This window comes from Suncus etruscus, chromosome 10 (assembly GCF_024139225.1).
Source record: "Suncus etruscus isolate mSunEtr1 chromosome 10, mSunEtr1.pri.cur, whole genome shotgun sequence".
NCBI classification, from domain to species: Eukaryota; Metazoa; Chordata; class Mammalia; order Eulipotyphla; family Soricidae; genus Suncus; species Suncus etruscus.
The window spans coordinates 83,784,565-83,802,844 of NC_064857.1; the positions used below are offsets into that span (position 1 = coordinate 83,784,565).

Consider the following 18,280-nt stretch of genomic DNA (forward strand, 5'->3'; position numbering starts at 1 on the left):
GCTAAGCCCCCACCTCTCCCTCTGCCCTGCCCGAGAGGTCATGGTGCCCACATGCACACTGGGTAGGCGCCCTGCCCTGCATTCCCCAAATGCTTACTTTCTGAGTAATCCCCATCAGTTGTACAGAATGGAAGAATTGAGGTCTCACTGCCTGTTTAAGTCCTCTGCCACCACAGATAAGCAGGTTGGCCATTACCTGCAGAAGCTCAGTCACTCTGCCTTAAACTACCCCATCCTCCCAGCCACAGAGCCCCTCTGGCCCCATGCCTGGGGGCGGGAAATAACAAAGCTACTCCCTGTGCTAATACCAGAGCTCAGCTAGCCCTGGACTGATTCCTCTATCCCACAGGCCAAAGCTGATGCCGAGTGAGGGACAGCTTTTGTCTGGGTTCACACAGCACATGATTAGCAAGAATGAACTAAGTAAACCCTCCTCTGCTCTGCTCCATGGCCAGGGTGACTGTCCAGAGCCACAGAGGACAGGATGCAGAGAAGGTGACGGCAGACCAGTGAGGGACAAACTCTGTTCAGTCTCGGACAGAGGACTCCCAAGCACCTAGGACATTGGGGAAGCTTCCTACAGAAATTCCTCCACTTGCAGTCACAGCAAGCCCCAGGCTGAAGACAGGAAGCCTGAGGATGAAAGGAGGCTCTTTAAGAGCAGAAGCCCCAACTGATTGCTGGAAAGCAGCATAGAGACTGGGCAGGTAGAGCTGCTGGGCTTTGGAGCAACACCCACCTGGGTCAAGGATCAGCACTGAGCAGCTCTTAATGAGGCCTTGTGGAGAGAAGCAGAGTTCAGGGCTCTCAGATACAGAAGTGGCCTGGTGAAATGATGGTTGAAATCAGTGCGTGGAACACTGTAAGGAAGCGTTAACAGGTGCCTGGGCAACATGCTGGTCTCATGGATCAGTATCTCTTTTCCATGGCACCTATAGTGGCAGCCTCAGTTGCCCCCAGGATCGATCGCCGCAGAAGATGATGGTAACCAGAGGTCACTGGACTTCATGATGATGGCCTCTGATCCACTCATGTGCTGTTTCTTTCAGATTCATGTGCTCCCAGCTGCCCAATCAGGTCTTGAAAAGCATCAGTATCATTGACAGCCCTGGTATCCTGTCTGGGGAGAAACAGCGCATCAGCCGAGGTCAGTATCCTGCCCCCACCTCTCACATACCCTGCTCTCGGGTAGCAGAAGGTTTCCATCTCCAACATACTCCAGCTCTCCTCTGGGACACCCCAGCAGCCTGGGCAGCCTTGAGGTCCAGAGCTGAAAGCATTCAAGTGTCAATCCATGTGGTTCGTAGCATCAGTACTTAGGTCATCTGAATCAAGAAACTTTCTGGAGTTGTAGCTGTACCCTCCTTAATCCTTTTAAAACTTATGGTCCCCTTCTATTTTACCTGCCTCTCAGAGAAGCCTCTTGAGTTTGGGGTGCAGGTGGGTATGTTTCCTGCTGACCATTTATGTGGACACATAGGACAGAAAGGGAAGGGGGGAGAAGGAGATTTTTTTCTTCCCACATGAGCCACTCTACTCAGCCACTCCTGCAGCATCTTCCAGCCAGGGAATCTTCATGGGCACTTTCAGCCTGAGACACTGGCCTTCTCGGGGGCTCTTTGCACACTAAAGGAAGTAGTGGGGATCTCTTAGCACAGCAATAGTGAGAGCTGGGATGGGTGCTGAGATGCATGTGGGAGTATGGTGTGGCAGGCATTCTCAGGGTGTCTAGGCCTGTCCTGTCATCAGGGTATTAGATAAGCTCCCCAGAAGAAGTGACATTTGAGACAGGATGTGGAAGGTGAGTAAGAGTCCCTGGGACAACTGCGGGCTGGGAGAGTGTCAGTCCAGCTTGTGAGGAAAGATGGATGCAGAAATCAGAAAGTGCCTGTGATGGGCAGTTTCATCAGGATGTCATCAACCTTCTGGAAACCAGGCTGTGACCTTAACACTTTCTAGACCTTCTCTTGGAAGAAGGGCCATAGGGGCAATCCTGAGGATATAGCTGACTAAAAGAGATGACACAGATAACTGTGTCTGAGGACAAATTCCTGTGCTTACAGAGGCAGGTTCAAACTGAGGACAGCGTTTTGTTTGTTTGTTTGTTTGTTTGTTTGTTTTAATTTGGGGACCACACTTGGTGGCGCTCAGGGGTTATACTCTTGGCTCAGAACTCAAAAATTTCTCCTGGCAGGCTCAGGGGACCATATGGGATACCAGAGATTGACCCCAGGTCAGCCATGTGTAAGACAAATGCCCTACCCACTGTGCTATCACTCAGGCCACTTGAGGGCAGTTCTTAAAGGCTTTTGCAGTAGGGAGACAGGGACAATGAGTCACTGCTGTCACTGACTGCTGACAACGCCTCAGACCTCTCAAGAACTGTATGAAGGCAAGCTGCAGCCCAGGTCAGGCATTAAGCTATGTGGGGTAAAGGCCACAGGCGGATGGGAAATCCCCCTGTGTTCCTGGAGCAGCTACATAGTTAGGCAGTCCTGGGGAGTGTGTGCAGATAGATGCTCAGAAACTAGTAGCCTGCAACAGGGCAAAGATGAGGTTTCTAAGGTCAGCCATCCCTCTTTATTCTCAGCTCTTCAGAAATGCAGGCTTTGGGGCCTGAGCAATAGCACAGAGAGGAGGGCATTGGCCTTGTATGCAGCCAATCCAGGTTCAATCTCCCACATTCCATATGGTCCCCAAACACTGCCAGGTATGACCCCTGGGTGCAGAGCCAGAAATAATTCCTGAGTACAACCAGGTGTGGCCCCAAAACCTCTCAAAAAACATTTTTAAAAGAAAGGAAAAAAAAATGCAGCTTTGCAACTTCTTGAGTCACAGATTGCTGGATCTGCCTATTGTGCCAACACTATTCCATCAGGTGCTCAATGGGCTGCCCAGAGACTTCCAAGAATATTGCATTTCTAACCAAATACCTCTCATCACTCTTTATTGGTTTTCAGGGGTCTTCAAACTACAGCCCGTGGGCCATATATTGTATTTATTCCCATTTTGTTTCTTCACTTCTAAATAAGATATATGCAGTGTGCATAGAAATTTGTTCTTAATTTTTGTTTTTACTATAATCTGGCCCTCCAACAGTCTGAAAGACTGGCCCCCTGTTTAAAAAGTTTGAGGACCCTTGGATAAATGCTGGCTATTATAAAGGAATCACAGTGAACAAGGAGCCTCAGGAATCATACTCTGTGATACCCCCTAGATATATGTGGCCCCCAGACATTACAGCAACAGTCAAGAGAAGGGAAGGGGGGAAATGAAGCCTCCTCTACCACTAGAAGCAGTTGCTAATGGTTTTCTCTCACTCTCGATTTTTTTGTTTTGTTTTCTTTTGTTTTTGTTTTTGGGTCTCACCCAGTAGCACTAAGGGGTTACTTCTGGCTTTCTGCTCAGAAATCACTCCTGGCAGGCACGAGGGACCATATGGGATGCCGGGATTCGAACCACTGTTGGTCCTGGGTCAGCCGCTTGCAAGGCAAATGCCCTATCGCTGTGCTGTCTCTCTGCTGGAGTATTCTTGAACTTCCTAAGGCAGGCAGATAATTTTGTTAGGAGAGAACTGGGGGGAGGGGCGTTCCACACATGGCAGTGCTCAGAGCTTACTCAGGGCTCTGCACTAGAGATCACTCCTGGGTGGGCTTAGAGGACCATATGAATGCCAGGGATCCAATCCTACTGCTTGTACTATTTTTCCAGCCTCAAATTATTTTTTTAACAGAACCAAAATTTCCATGCCTATATTCCACGACTTGATTTTTCTCTATAACTGTCCACCCCAGACATACTCCAGGCAATTATATCCAAATTACTTCATTGCTGTCAGCAGTTACTGGGCTTCATCCAAGAAAAACATCACAACTCATGAAACTATTTTCGGATTTTGTGATGGCTTTGGTTTGGTTTGGTGTTTGGGCCGCACCCAACGGCACTCAGAATTTACTTGTATCAGGCTTGGGGGACCATATGGAATACTGAGGATCAAACCTGGATTGACCACATGCAAGGCAAATATCCTACTTGCTGTGCTATTGCTCCACCCCTGTTTGTTTTTTCACTCTCACAAATAATGCTGCAGATAGATACCGCGTGCATGCGTGCGTGCGTGCGTGCGTGCGTGCGTGCGTGCGTGCGTGTGTGTGTGTGTGTGTGTGTGTGTGTGTGTGCGCGCGTGCATGGGGGAGAGAGATAGAGAGGAGGCAGAGACAGAAAGACAGAGAGAAGAGAGAGATTATACCTCAGTGCTATTAGGTCTTTTAGATTTGATTTTGTTTGTTTGTTTGTTTAGGGGCCACTCCTGGCAGGTTCATGGACTATGTGGGAAGCTGGGGAATAAAACTCAAGTGAGCTACATACAAGGCAAACACCATCCCTTCTGTGCTACCACTCTGGCCCCTTATTTGTTTTTGGTTTTGTATGTTCTTTTTTTTTTTTTTTTTTTTTTTTTTTTGGTTTTTGGGCCACACCCGTTTGATGCTCAGGGGTTACTCCTGGCTATGTGCTCAGAAATCGCCCCTGGCTTGGGGGGACCATATGGGACGCCGGGGGGATCGAACCGAGGTCCTTCCTTGGCTAGCGCTTGCAAGGCAGACACCTTACCTCCAGCGCCACCTACCCGGCCCCATGGTTTTGTATGTTCTTATAACAAAAAACAGGTTATAACCATTAAACTGGTCCTATTTAAGTTGATTTTTTTTTTTTTTTGGTTTTTCAGGCCACACCCATTTGATGCTCAGGGGTTACTCCTGGCTAAGCGCTCAGAAATTGCCCCTTGCTTGGGGGGACCATATGGGACACCGGGGAATCGAACCTCGGTCCTTCCTTGGCTAGCGCTTGCAAGGCAGACACCTTACCTCTAGTGCCACCTCGCCAGCCCCTCAAGTTGATTTCTAAATTAAAGAAATTTTGTTTGGTTTTGGTTTTGAGCCACACCTGGTGACACAGAGGGGTTACTACTGGCTATGTGCTCAGAAATCACTCCTGGCTTTGGGGACCATATGGGATGCAGGGCATCAAACCACGGTCCGTCCTAGGTTAGCTCGTGCAAGGCAGACCCACTACTGCTTGTGCCACTGCTCCAGCCCCTAAAAAAAATTTTTAAAGGAAAATAAGGCAGGGCTTATGGGATAGGACACTTGCCTTGTACACAACCAACACTGATTTGGAGTGATATTGTCTCCTAAGCCCCACCTGGAGTAATCCCTGAGTGGAGAGCCTGGAGTAATTCTTGACTATAGTGAAGTGTACGCCATCCACCTCCACCCTCCCCACCCCACCCCAACCCCCCCCCCCCCCCCCCCGCAAACAAGGAAAATAAAGTAAATTCACCTCTCACATCTTTTCTGAGCTACCCATGTTTCTCCATTTCTACATCTGACTAAAGTTTGCTAAGAAACATGTGGTCTTCTTGGAAAACCTTCAGATATTTTACTTTTTTCTTTTTTTTTTTTTTTTTTTTGTTTTTTTTTTTTTTTGTTTGTTTTTGGGCAGCGCTGGCAGCCTCAGGGGTTACTCCTGACTTTGCGCTCAGAAATAGCTCCTGGCAGGCATGGGGGACCATATAGGATTCTGGGATTCGAACCACCATTGGTCCTGGGTCAGCTGCTTGACGGCAAATGCCCTACCATTGTGCTATCTCTCTAGCCCATATATTTTACTTCTGTCTTAAGATCCCTTGGGTTTTAACTCCAACCATCTCCATTTCTTTTTATTGGTTGGCAATACTAAGCATCCATCTTTCTCCTTTGTTTCACCATTATGTGCATCTTTCAAATTACCATCCTAATACATGACGTCACCTGGTTATTGCTTTCAAGACACTTTGAAGATCAATCCCTTGTAAGACTTTATAATGATCTGACTCATTTCCTGGTTTAAACTATGACGGCTTGTATTACTCACATCCGATGCACAGAAATAGTATGTGTGGCCCCCACCAGTCTGCAGGGCCCCCACCTTTGATGGACATGGCAGCTGTAAGGACAGTACCCAGAGCAGTGACCATGTCAGCACTACACCAGGGTTACAGGTTTGGGTACCAGCCAGTATCAGGGGCTAGTCGTAACTGGAGTCACTCAGCTGAGAGTGATTTAACACCAGAGAGTGATTCCCCACCCAACCCCTACCCCAAGCATTCCTTTCATTCTTCCCACCTGCAGGCTTGGCCAATCCCAGCATGACCTTCATTTGTCACTATGTCAATGTCACACCATGTGGTGGGGACAAAGAGTGACCCCTAGAGCAGCAAACTATCTGCCATTGATTTGATTTGTGGGCTTTGTCTCCTGCTCACCTGCTCTGTCTAGGGAAGGAAGGTGGCATGTGTTCCTGCCTGCTCTAGAGGGTGACCCCATCCTGCAGAACCCCTAACAGGGCTGTATGCTGGGCTCCCTGGTCAGAATTGGGTGCTCTCATATAAGTGCATTGCAGATGATTCCCCACCCCAGCCAGGAATCCCAGAACTCCTTTAAGCCTCAGGTAAACAAAGCCTTCCAGCTTTCTTGAGAATCTTGTCCAGATTCTGGCAGCTGAGTGGCTGAACTCAACTTTAGGGGAATGGGCAGAGTAAAAACTATCTGGGACCCAATCCTGAGAAAATCTGAGAATGAGTACTGCATGTTGCTGAGGCCTGGGCTGCGGTATGGCCCTGTCTGTGGACAGAGCTGGAGCTCCAGGAGGAGACGATTAAGAATGCAGTGAAACTGAGCATCCCCAGGAAGACCCACAAGCTGTACCCCACCCAGAGATTTGGGCAGCAGTGAAACACTCTGCTGGCAAGGGGGGAGGGGTGGGGAATGGGGGGGTAGTGGAATTCAGAGGATCCTGAACTGGAGAGTTACCTCTTGTATCCCCAGAGATAGTCCTCACCCCACCCATCCTTGTTCACCCAGCTGTCCCAGACCTCAGACGGCTGGGGGCTTGTGAGGATGTATCATCAGGAAGAAATTCTGATCTCTTAGAAATAAATATGGTGGGGGGCTGGGGCTGAGAGATGGCACAGTAGTCAACCCTGAACAGACCCCAGTTCAATTCCTGGCATCCCATATGGTCCCCTGATACTGCTAGGACCAATTTCTGAGTGCAGAAGCCAGGAGTAACCCCTGAGCACTGGGTATGGCCCAAAAATCTAAATAAATATATAAATGAATAAATAAATGTTGGGAGTGCACGGAGTGATAGCACAGCGGGTATGGCCTTGCATACAGCCAACTCAGGTTCAATCTTCAGCATCCCTTATGGTTCCCTGATACTACCAGGACCAATTTCTGAGTGCAGAAGCCAGGAGTAACCCCTAAGCACTGGGTATGGCCCAAAAACAAATAAATAAATAAATAAATAAATAAATAAATAAATAAATAAATAAATAAATAAATAAATTTGGGGGGTAGAGCACGGAGTGATAGCATAGCGGGTAGGGCGTTTGCCTTGCATACAGCCAACCCAGGTTTAATCTTCAACATCCCATATGGTCCCAAGCCCACCAGGAGTAATTTCTGAGTACAAAAACAGAAGTAATCCCTGAGCATCACTGGGTATGGTGAAAAAACAATACCCCCCCAAAAAAATGAACATGGGCAGGGTTGGTGGGATGAGGAGGGGGCACTGGGAAGAGGATGGATCTATTGTACAGCTGGTAGGGCATTCACCTTAGAGGTGGCCACCCAGGGTTCAATCCCCAGCATTCTGTATAGTCTCCAAGTCCCAAAAGAAAGAGGGAAGGAAAGAATAAAGGAAGGAAGGGAGGGAGGGAGGGAGGAAGGGAGGAGTCCATGTGCCCCTCATCCTGTCATCCCTTCTTTCCTATTCATTCCTCCTCCTCCACACAGACCAACCTGCTCCTTCTTCTGTATGAGTGTGCAAGACTTTTCACAAAGGCCTGGAGACAGAAGAAATGTGTGTCTGCCTGAGTGGAGGTGTCTAACCTGTTGGGCTTGGGCACAGTAATGGGCCTGCCTTATTTTAGAATCAGTCTTTACCCAAGTGAATGTTTCCATGATCCCCTCATCAGTGTAGTCTCAACTCTGACCCACATGGTAACATCCTACATCCCTGTATCCCCACTTTGGCCTCCACAGTAGTAACACAATGTGGAGTGGGGAACAGGGACTATGCCACTACCTAAACTCCTGTTTGGAAGCTCTGTGAAAAATAACCATGACAGGTCATTCAGTAGCAATTTTTAGGTGCTAACCCATGTAGAAACCTGTTCCTTTCAACTCTTCCTTCGTTTAATTATAGTCAGCAGGAAATAATTAGGAACAAAAGATTGAGCTTTGTTGCTAAATTGGAGTTTTCTTGCCGGACGTGAAGAATTCTGATTAAGCAGGGACAAAAATATGCTGCTAATTTTATAATAATCTATCAATATCTACATTCTAAAACTTCTACAAACTTCTTTTGTTTCTTTTTTTATTTTATTTTATTTTGGTTTTTGGGCCACAACCAGTGGTGCTCAGAACATACTCCTGGCTCTGCATTAAGGCATTACTCCTGACAGGTTCGAGGGGCTGTATGGGGTGCTAGGGATCAAACCAGGAGAGACCTCATGCAAGCCCTACCTGCTATACAGGAACTTCAGCCCCACTTTTCTTGTTCCTTACTGGCATTATAGTGACTGTTAAAAGAAACTTTGAATACTCAAGATTTTTCTATATTATTTTCTTGAAGGATGTGAAAAAAAATCTGATTTGGCTTCCTTATAAGATCTTCCTTTGCCCCTGATTACAGAATCTAGATGGAAGTTGGGGGACAAGTGGTGTTCAGGGGGCCCAAGGGTCCTCCTGGTACAGACAACTGGATAGACTCAAGGGTGTGGTACTGTTTACCCAGTGATGCCTGCCAGTGATTCCCTGGTCTCCTGCCAGTCTCGAGGCCTATAGGCTGCACTAGTAGTGCTTTGGGGAACATTTGATAATGGAGTAGATCCTCAGTAGCCTCATGCAAAGCCAGTACTTTAACCCCCTATATTATCCCTCAGCCCCAGAATACAGCTTTTTTTTTTTTCTTTTTTTTGGTTTTGGGGTCACACCCGGCAGTGCTCAGGGGTTACTCCTGGCTCCATGCTCAGAAATTGCTCCTGGCAGGCACGGGGGACCATATGGGACGCCGGGATTCGAATCGATGACCTTCTGCATGAAAGGCAAACGCCTTACCTCCATGCTATCTCTCCGGCCCCAGAATACAGCTTTTTTTCATTCTGTGCACTGAGAAAAGAGAGCACATTTATCTTCACATCCTTGTTTTCATTCCCAAGCTCTTATTGTTCTGACTCTCTGACTGTTTGCTTCCTAAAATATTGTTTATTTCATACTGAAATTAAACATCATCTAGGATTTATTTCTGGACTTGGCATAAACACAAGTGCACTCTCAGCTACGTGGTACAAACTTCTGCACTCTGGGTTCACAATGTCCTGCCTAGCCAGGAGACGTTATGATGGCAACTGGTGTACTTATCCTTCTCTAGCACATAAGCATTTGGAAAGTGATATTTTTAGCAGCAAATGATTATTCTTGAGGTTTCCTAAGAGTATGATGAGGGTTTGTGTAGCTTTTAAGAAACTTGACTTTGGTAACAAAAATAACACAAATTTGCTCTTTTAAAAATTTAAGTCACTTGGGGCCAGAATGATAGCACAGCAGTAGGGTATTTTCCTTGCACACAGACAATCTGGGACATACCAGGGTTCCATCCCTGGCATTCCATATGGCCCCCCAACCCTGCCAGGAGCGATTTCTGAGTGCAGAGCCAGGACCTGAGTGATAGCACAGCAGTAGGGCATTTGCCTTGCATGTGGCCAACCCCGGATGGACTCCCGTTTGATTTCTGGCATCCCATATGCCCCGCGCCCCCCCCCCCCCCGCCCCGAGCCTGCCAAGAGCGACTTCTGAGCCAGGAGTAATCCCTGAGCGCCACTGGGTGTGACCCAAAAATCAATCAATTAATCAAATAAAAACAGAAAGAAAAAGCAGTAAAAAGCAGTAATACCTGAAACAAAAAAGATTTCACTATGCTTTAATAACTATGCAATAACTCACTATGCAATAACTGGCAATAACTTAGCTTCAAAGTTTTTATCCGTGGTTTAGCTTTTACTTACAGGTATCCATCCTCACTCAGGGCCTCCTGATTTGGGCCACAGTAAGAGAAGCCATCAAGGGTGAAAAGACATTCAAATACTGTCAAAGAACAGGCTGTTCCAGGAGTCTGCCCACACAGCTGAGGTGCCAAACACAGTATCACAAAAGAACTGACAAGCTTAGGAAGCAGGGCCTGGGAATTCAGCCTGTAATCAGTAAAGGTAAAATAAAAAAAAGAGGGCAGAAAAATAAACCATAATCAGAATAGGCCAAGCACATTGATTTGACAAGTCCTTTGAACTTTTAAAACTTAAGACCGGATTTTGAAAACAGCTTAAAAGGAGAGAAAACATTTAGAGATGGTCAGATAAGAATGGTTTCCCCTCTCAGGCACTGGGAAGGAGGACCTGGGATGGAAACACAAAGGACTCAAAGGAACAAGCCTTTTTCCCTAAGAGAACAAGAAGGCATGGTGCAAGATAGTGGCCTGCTTTGGCATAGTCAAAGCTGTTCTAGCTGCCCCTGGAAAGGCTGAGAGATCTGAACACTGATGTGCTTAGCAACACTGGGACCAGGCTAGACGACTAGATGGGCAGGAGTTCATCTACAGGCAGGGGCATGGGGTCCAGATGTAGGTAAGCACTGAACCTGACTTGGGCAGCTAATGCCTATAATACTGCTAGCAAAAAGGATTCTGGGCCTTTGTTATCAGTTTATATAGATGCAAAAGACATACATATATGTAAATATATATCTGTGCAGATATCAACAGGGAAATCAGGACACTTCATGAGAGTTGAAATGAGACAGCCATGCCTATGAGAGAAATGGGGTAGAGAGCTAAAGTCCTAGCAGAGTGGGGCATATCAAGTTTATCCCCGCTATATCCTTTGCTGAGAAAGTGCCCTCTGATATGTAAAAGGGAGTCAACAGCATAGACATTCAGCCAGTCAGCCCTGGATTTCAATTCCCACAATTCAGGTATCCACTCAAGATCTTTTTGCTTGTTTGGTTGATTGGGTTTTTTTGGTTTTTTTTTTGGTGGGGGGGAGCAGGGGCTATACCTGGCAGCCCCTCAGGAGTTACTCCTGGCTCTGCACTCAGAAATCGCTTCTGGCAGGCTAGTGCGGGACTTTTTGGGTTGCTAGGAATCAAATCCGATCTGTCCCAGGTCGGCCACATGCCAGGCAAACACCCTACTGCTATGTTATCGCTCCGGCCCCTCAAGATCTTTTTTTTTTTTTTTGGTTTTTGGGCCACACCCGGCGGTGCTCAGGGGTTACTCCTGGCTGTCTGCTCAGAAATAGCTCCTGGCAGGCACGGGGGACCATATGGGACACCGGGATTCGAACCAACCACCTTAGGTCCTGGATCGGCTGCTTGCAAGGCAAACACCGCTGTGCTATCTCTCCGGGCCCTCAAGATCTTTTTTTAATCAGCCTTTTTCAATCCATATATCCAGAATCAAACAGGATGCTTTCCCTGATTCAGTCCAGGTACTGGCATTTCTGAGGGTACTCCTGGGTAGCATAGAGGAAGCACAGAAGCAGACTGAGACCTCCAGGATTCCAGTCTCATGCTTTAAACAGCCATGTGGCCTGAGGAAATCTGTTGTTTTCTCCTCAAAGGGAGGATACTAACAGCACCTCCAACCCAATATTGTGGGCACTGAATTACTGAGAAAGCAGGGATTGGAGTGACAGTACAACAGATAAGGTATTTGCTTGGCATGCAGCCAATCCAAGTTCCATCCCCAGCATCGCATATGATCCCCTGAGCCCATTCAGTAGTGATTCCTGAATGCTGAGCCTGGAGTAAGCCCTGAATACAGCCTAGCAACAAATAAACAAACAAAAAAAAAACACCTTGAATTACTGAGAAAGTAGAAATACCATAACGCCCACCATAATGCATAGTGAGAGTTCACCAAAGTTAGCTGTTATTACTTTCATATTGTTCTTGTTGTTAAAGTAATAACTTTGAATATTTTTTCAAAGACTGCATTTTATCTTTTGTTATTTTGTTTGTTTGTTTGTTTAGTCAATTTCTTGGGCCTGAGCAATAATATAGCTGATAAGGAGCTTGCCTTGTATGCAGCCAACTGGGTTTGATCCTCAGCACCCCAGATGGTCCTGAGTCAGGTGATTCCTGAGTCAGAGCCAGAAGTAAACTCTGAGCACTGCTGGGTGTAGTCCAAAAAACAAAAATAAAATCTTCTGACTCACTGACCAGAGGAATTTTTGCGGGGGGAGGGTTACACCCAAAAGCACTCTTGATTTACTCCTGACTTGGGGGACCATATGGGATGCCAAGAATCGAACCTGGATCAGTCACATGCAAGGCAAATGTCCTACCTGTTGTGCTATCATTCTGGCCTAACGAAGGGAAATTTTTGGTCAAGACATTTAAATTATAGCATTTTTGTTATTTGAGGCATTTTTCAAATTAAGTATTTCCACCTTTTCCCACCCACCTTAGTAATATTATTGATAATTAACTATTCAATTTTGAAATCACATGTCCCCCTGAAGTAGAAAAGATATAATGTTTGAATTGATCATCCAGTTTAAAAACTAATTGGAGGGAAATGAACTTTTTTTTTTTAACTATCACAGATGTTACAGCTAAGTATATATTTGCGTATTCTCTTCGAGGCAGTTCTTTGTTTCAGAAGTGATAGGAAAAAATGCAACAATAATATCAGGGTTATGTTAAAGGCTATCCATTCAAACATATGATGTTAATCATCTAGGTGTTAACTATTGTCTGGATTCCAGGATTCAAAATGAGTGAGACACAGACCCTAGCTAGATATTCACATTCAAATAAGATGGACCTACTACTAGATAAGCTTCACTGACCCTGTTTGCTATAGGACAGGAGTGGCGAACAAGTTCAATACAAAGAGCCAAATTTTAAACTGAGAGTCAGAGAGCCACACCACACAGTGACCTGCCAAAACAGACAAACACTCACACAAAAGCATATAATTTTAACAATAGTATATTAAACACATATTGCATTTTGCCATTTTGAGTGAGGGTAAAAATCCTGTTCGCCACCCCTGCTATAGGACTTCTAGTCAAGAAGTATGGTGAGAGGCCAGAGTGATAGCACAGGGGATAGGACGCTTTTCCTGCATGTTGTTGACCGAGGCTCAAGCCCTGGCATCCCATATGCTTCCCAGAGCACTACCAGAAGTGATTCCTAAGTGCAGAGCCAGAAATAACCCTGGAACACTGCTGAATGTGGCCGCCCCCAAAAGGAAGTATGGTGAGGGGCTGGAAGATGGCTCACTGGACTGAGCACATGCTTTGTATCCTAGAGGTTAGGGTTCATTATCCAACACTACATGGTCCTCTGGGAACCAGGAGTAACCAGAGCCCTGAGCCAGGAGTAACTCATGAGTATTGCCCTGTGTAACCCAAAAGTCTAATAAACTGAAGTACAGCAGGAACCCCAGTTTCCAAAGTTGCTAAGAGTAGGGGCTTTTCTTTCTCTCCTCCCCCACCCTTATCTCACACACACAGTTCCTTAAACATATTTGCAAAGCTCTGCAACTTTATAATCAACATTATGACATGTTTATCTTATTTAGAATCACTTCCATTTCTCTCAGACCTGCCAACCTGTAATCTGTTCTCTTTTTGTTTATTTTATTTTTTGTTTTGAGACCACATCCAGTGGTGGTTCATGGCTTACTACATTCAGGAATCACTCCTGGTGGTGCTTGGGGGGAACCATATGAGGAGCCAGGGATCCAACATGAATCAGCTATGTGCAAGGCAAACTATAATATTGCTCTCTCCCCTAATCTGCTTTCTGTCTCTATGGATAAACCTATTCTGCGTATTTTTCCTAAATGTAATCAATAAGTGGCTTTTTAAGTCTTTTTTTCTATTTAGTATTTGGTGTCAGGGCTCATTCATGATACATTTTCTATATGTACTTTATTCCTATTGACAGCTAAATAGGGTTCTATTACATGTACCACATTTCTTGATCAGTTGAAGACATTTGACTTGCTTTTACTAATTATTTTATTTTATTTTTTTTATCTTTATTTAAACACCGTGATAACAAACATGATTATAGTTGTATGATTACAATCATGTAAAGAACACCCCCCTTCACCAGTGCAACATTCCCACCACCAATTTCCCAGATCTCCCTCCTCCCCACCCCCCTACACCTGTACTCGAGACAGGCTTTCTACTTCCCTCATTCATTCACATTGTTATGATTTACTAATTATTTTAAATAGCTCTGCCTATGATGCTTATGTGTGAGTTCTGGTGAAAATATTTGTTTCCAAATCTCTTGGATGCCTACTTAGGAATAGAATTGTTGTTGGGCCTAGAGAGATAGCACAGTGGCATTTGCCTTACAAGTAGCCGATCCAGGACCAAAGGTGGTTGGTTCGAATCCCAGTGTCCCATATGGTCCTTCCTGCCTGCCAGGAGCTATTTCTGAGCGGACAGCCAGGAGTAACCCATGAGCATCGCCGGGTGTGGCCCAAAAACCAAAAAAAAAAAAAAAAATTGTTGGGTTTATGGTAATTCAATATTTAATGTTTGGAGCTCGGGAGGGCCTTGATTTAGGGATCACATTCCTTGGTGCTTAGGGGCTATTCTCAGCTCTGTGCTTGTGGGTGAATCTTGACTGCATGCAAGGGACGGTGCAATGTGGGATTCTGTATGCAAATCATGCTCCCCTAAGCCTGGAGTAACTTGTACCCCAAAGAAAAAGGAAAAAAAATACTAAAGCAAACAAACTTAAAAAAGGGGTAAGTTAATCATAAATAATTTATGAGTCCTACTCATAAATTAGGCCTTATATGATAAGGACTGAAAAAATAGTTAAAGAGTCCAGTGAAAAGGTCCCCATGGCTCTTTAGGATAGAAGGGGCAAATGAAGAAGAGGAAGAGAACGCCACACCACAGACCAGGCTTAGACCAGGTTACATTCACAGGCTTGAATTCTGATGCCACTTTTATCTAAAGCATAAGCTCAGTAACTTACGTCTGAGCTTTACTGAAATTTTTCAACTGCAGAAAATTGTTCATCCCTAGAACTGGGGCTGACCCCTGATGATTTGTTGGCAGATCCTGGTTTTTTGGCAAGTGCTAAGGCCAACCTGAGGTTGGGTTGTGATGTCCTGGACATCACTCACTTCTTCCGTCCCAACAGGAAATCCTGATTTCTTTTTGTTTGGGGGAAGTCTGCTGACAAACACATTCATGGCTCCTTTTCCGCTGGTGCCACGGGAAATTCCACACCACAAGTGTGCAGCTCCTACCCCTAATTTGAGCATACCCGTGCTATGACTCAGCGTGGCACTTGCCAAGCCCTGGCAGCTATTTTTAGTTTTTGTTAATATTTTAAATGCTTGCTTGAGCCTGCAGGATGACTATTTCTACCCAGACTTTGAATATACATAGACTTTCAAATGAAAAATAGAAGGTGCTGTTCTTAGGGGAAAGAATACTTCTCTTACATTCCTTATAGAACAACTAAGGATTATAAACTATTTCACAAAACATTTCACAGGGGCTGAAGAAATAGTGTAGCAGGTAGGCCACTTTTCTTGAATGCATCCAACCCAGGTTTGATACCCAGTACCCCATATGGTCCCTTGAGCTCTACTAGGAGTGACCACTGAACACAGAGCCAGGAGTAAGCCCTGAGTAACACTGGATATGGCCTAAAAATTTCTCATCATCACCACCACCACCACCAAATTTAAAAAAAAAAGAGAACATTGTATAGGCAGTTGAAGAGAGGGATTAATTAGAGAAAGGATTTGTTCCTTACTGTTTTTAAGTAATATCAAAACTCCACAGAGTAATTTTTGAAAATACTATGCCAACTTTTTTTTTTGTTTGTTTGGTTTTTGGGTCAACCTGGCAGTGCTCAGGGGTTACTTCTGGCTCCACACTCAGAAATCGCTCCTGGTTGGCTCGGGGGACCTATGGGATACCACGATTTGAACCGATGACCTTCTGCATAAAAGGCAAATGCCTTACCTCCATGCTATCTCTCCAGCCCCATGCCAACTTTTTTTAACCAAAGAGTGAGGTGTAACCATTATGTGAAGCCTTCTTTTTCATTCTGTCCATATGACAAATATCACTCATTAGGGGCTGGAGCTATAGCACAGCAATAGGGCGTTTGCCTGGCACATGGCCAACTCAGTACGAACCCTAGTTCAATTACCAGCATATCCATATGGTCTCCTAAGGCCGCCAGGAGCAATTTCTGAGTGCAGAGCCAGGAGTGACCCCCTGAGCGCTGCCGGGTGTGGCCCAAAAAACAAACAAACAAAAATATATCACTCATTACTTCTCATTATTTAATTGTCTTTGGTGCAGGGTAGGATGCATGGAAAACTCACAGGTATGCTTAAAATTTAATAGTCCATGACTACAAAATATAGTACAACAGATTGCCTTGTAAATCGGCCAGCCAGGGTTCAGTCCCAGTATTTCATATGATCTCCTGAGCACTACCAAGAGTGACCCTGACTGCACAGCCAGAAGTAATTCCTGAGCATTGCCAGATGTAGCTAAAAACCAAAATAAAAAAATTATCAATGGTCCAGAATCAGAGAAATGTACAGTGGGTAGGGCCCTTGCATTGCATCAGGCTGAATCTAGTTCAATCCCAGCACCCTATATGGTTCTCTGAGCACCACCAGGAGTAATCCCTGAGCACAGTTGGGTGTGGCCCCCAAACAAACAAAATTTATTGGTCCAAATTTATACCTAAACCATGACACAGTGTTGCAAAATGCAGACATACAATATTTAACCTTCTGTACCTGAAGATAAAGCTTCATTATTTGATCCCCTTTTCTCAGCATTACTCATATGAGATATTATTGCTTTATCACTGTGCCACATATGCATTGTCTTTAGATCCATCCTATGCCTAGATTCCCATTTTTTTCTTAATAACTTTTGGTGACTGTTTCCTTGGTAGCAATGGTATTAAGGTCCCAACTATTTTTTTTTGTTGGTTTTTTTTTTGTTGGTTTTTTGGGCCACACCCGGCAGTGCTCAGGGGTTATTCCTGGCTGTCTGCTCAGAAATAGCTCCTGGCAGGCACGGGGGACCATATGGGACACCGGGATTTGAACCAACCACCTTTGGTCCTGGATCGGCTGCTTGCAAGGCAAACACTGCTGTGCTATCTCTCCGGGCCCTTAAGGTCCCAACTCTTAACTACCCATGAGCATAAGGACCAGCACTTAGTATTTCCAACTGTGTCCATTGGTAATCATTGCTCATAATCCACTCATAGAAACAGCACAAGTGGTCATTGAAAGTCTTGTTTTCATAAGCACCCTGGGGCTGCAAGGCTGTTAGGATACCAGGATAATGAGCTGTTGAATCTTATTCTCACAAAGAAGTTACTTTATTCCTGCTGTGAGGGTGGATGTTGAGAAGCAAACTAAAACAGGCGGGACCACTGGCAGGTGAACCCATCATGCGCAGTTTAGCTTTCACTGGAAGGAAGGTGCATGTTTCACCCTATGGTGTCTGAATGTGGCTTCTTCATCTGCCCTCCCTCACTTTGTGACTGTGGATCCCCTTTGGGTCATGTGACAATAGTGACAGTGTCTCTGCACCACCCAGAAATATGCGTACAATGTGCAATTCAGTGCACTAAGCAGTCTGGGCTCAAGGCTCATGGTGCATCCACAAGTCACTGGTAAATATATTGCTTCTCTGTTTTCCACTTAAGTGACAGCATGAGGAACAGAATTATTCCTCACCTCAATAATTATGCAATTGAGATTATAAATTAAATTTGGGAATGAAAGAAAAACTGTGATAACTATTAAATTGAAATACAATAATGCTAATAGTCACAGTTTGATGCTTTTCACATATTTTTAAACTTATTTCTCTCTCACAATAGCTTAGAGGTTGGAACTACATTCTAATTCTGTGAAGGTAAGAATCCACCCTTGGGCCCGGAGAGATAGCACAGCGGCGTTTGCCTTGCAAGCAGCCGATCCAGGACCAAAGGTGGTTGGTTCAAATCCCGGTGTCCCATATGGTCCCCCGTGCCTGCCAGGAGCTATTTCTGAGCAGACAGTCAGGAGTAACCCCTGAGTAATGCCGGGTGTGACCCAAAAACCAAAAAAAAAAACAAAAACAAAAACAAAAAACAAAAACAAATCC

The 18,280-nt window shown here is 45.2% G+C and overlaps 1 protein-coding gene across 1 annotated transcript in view; it reads left to right on the forward strand.

Annotated features, from left to right (window-relative positions):
• EHD4 (EH domain containing 4) overlaps positions 1-18,280 on the forward strand; it is a 93,640-nt gene that overhangs the window by 38,921 nt on the left and 36,439 nt on the right. The window contains exon 3 of the mRNA XM_049781554.1: positions 1,050-1,147. Within this exon, the coding sequence (XP_049637511.1) occupies positions 1,050-1,147 (98 nt within the window). The remainder of the gene's footprint in view (positions 1-1,049; positions 1,148-18,280) is intronic.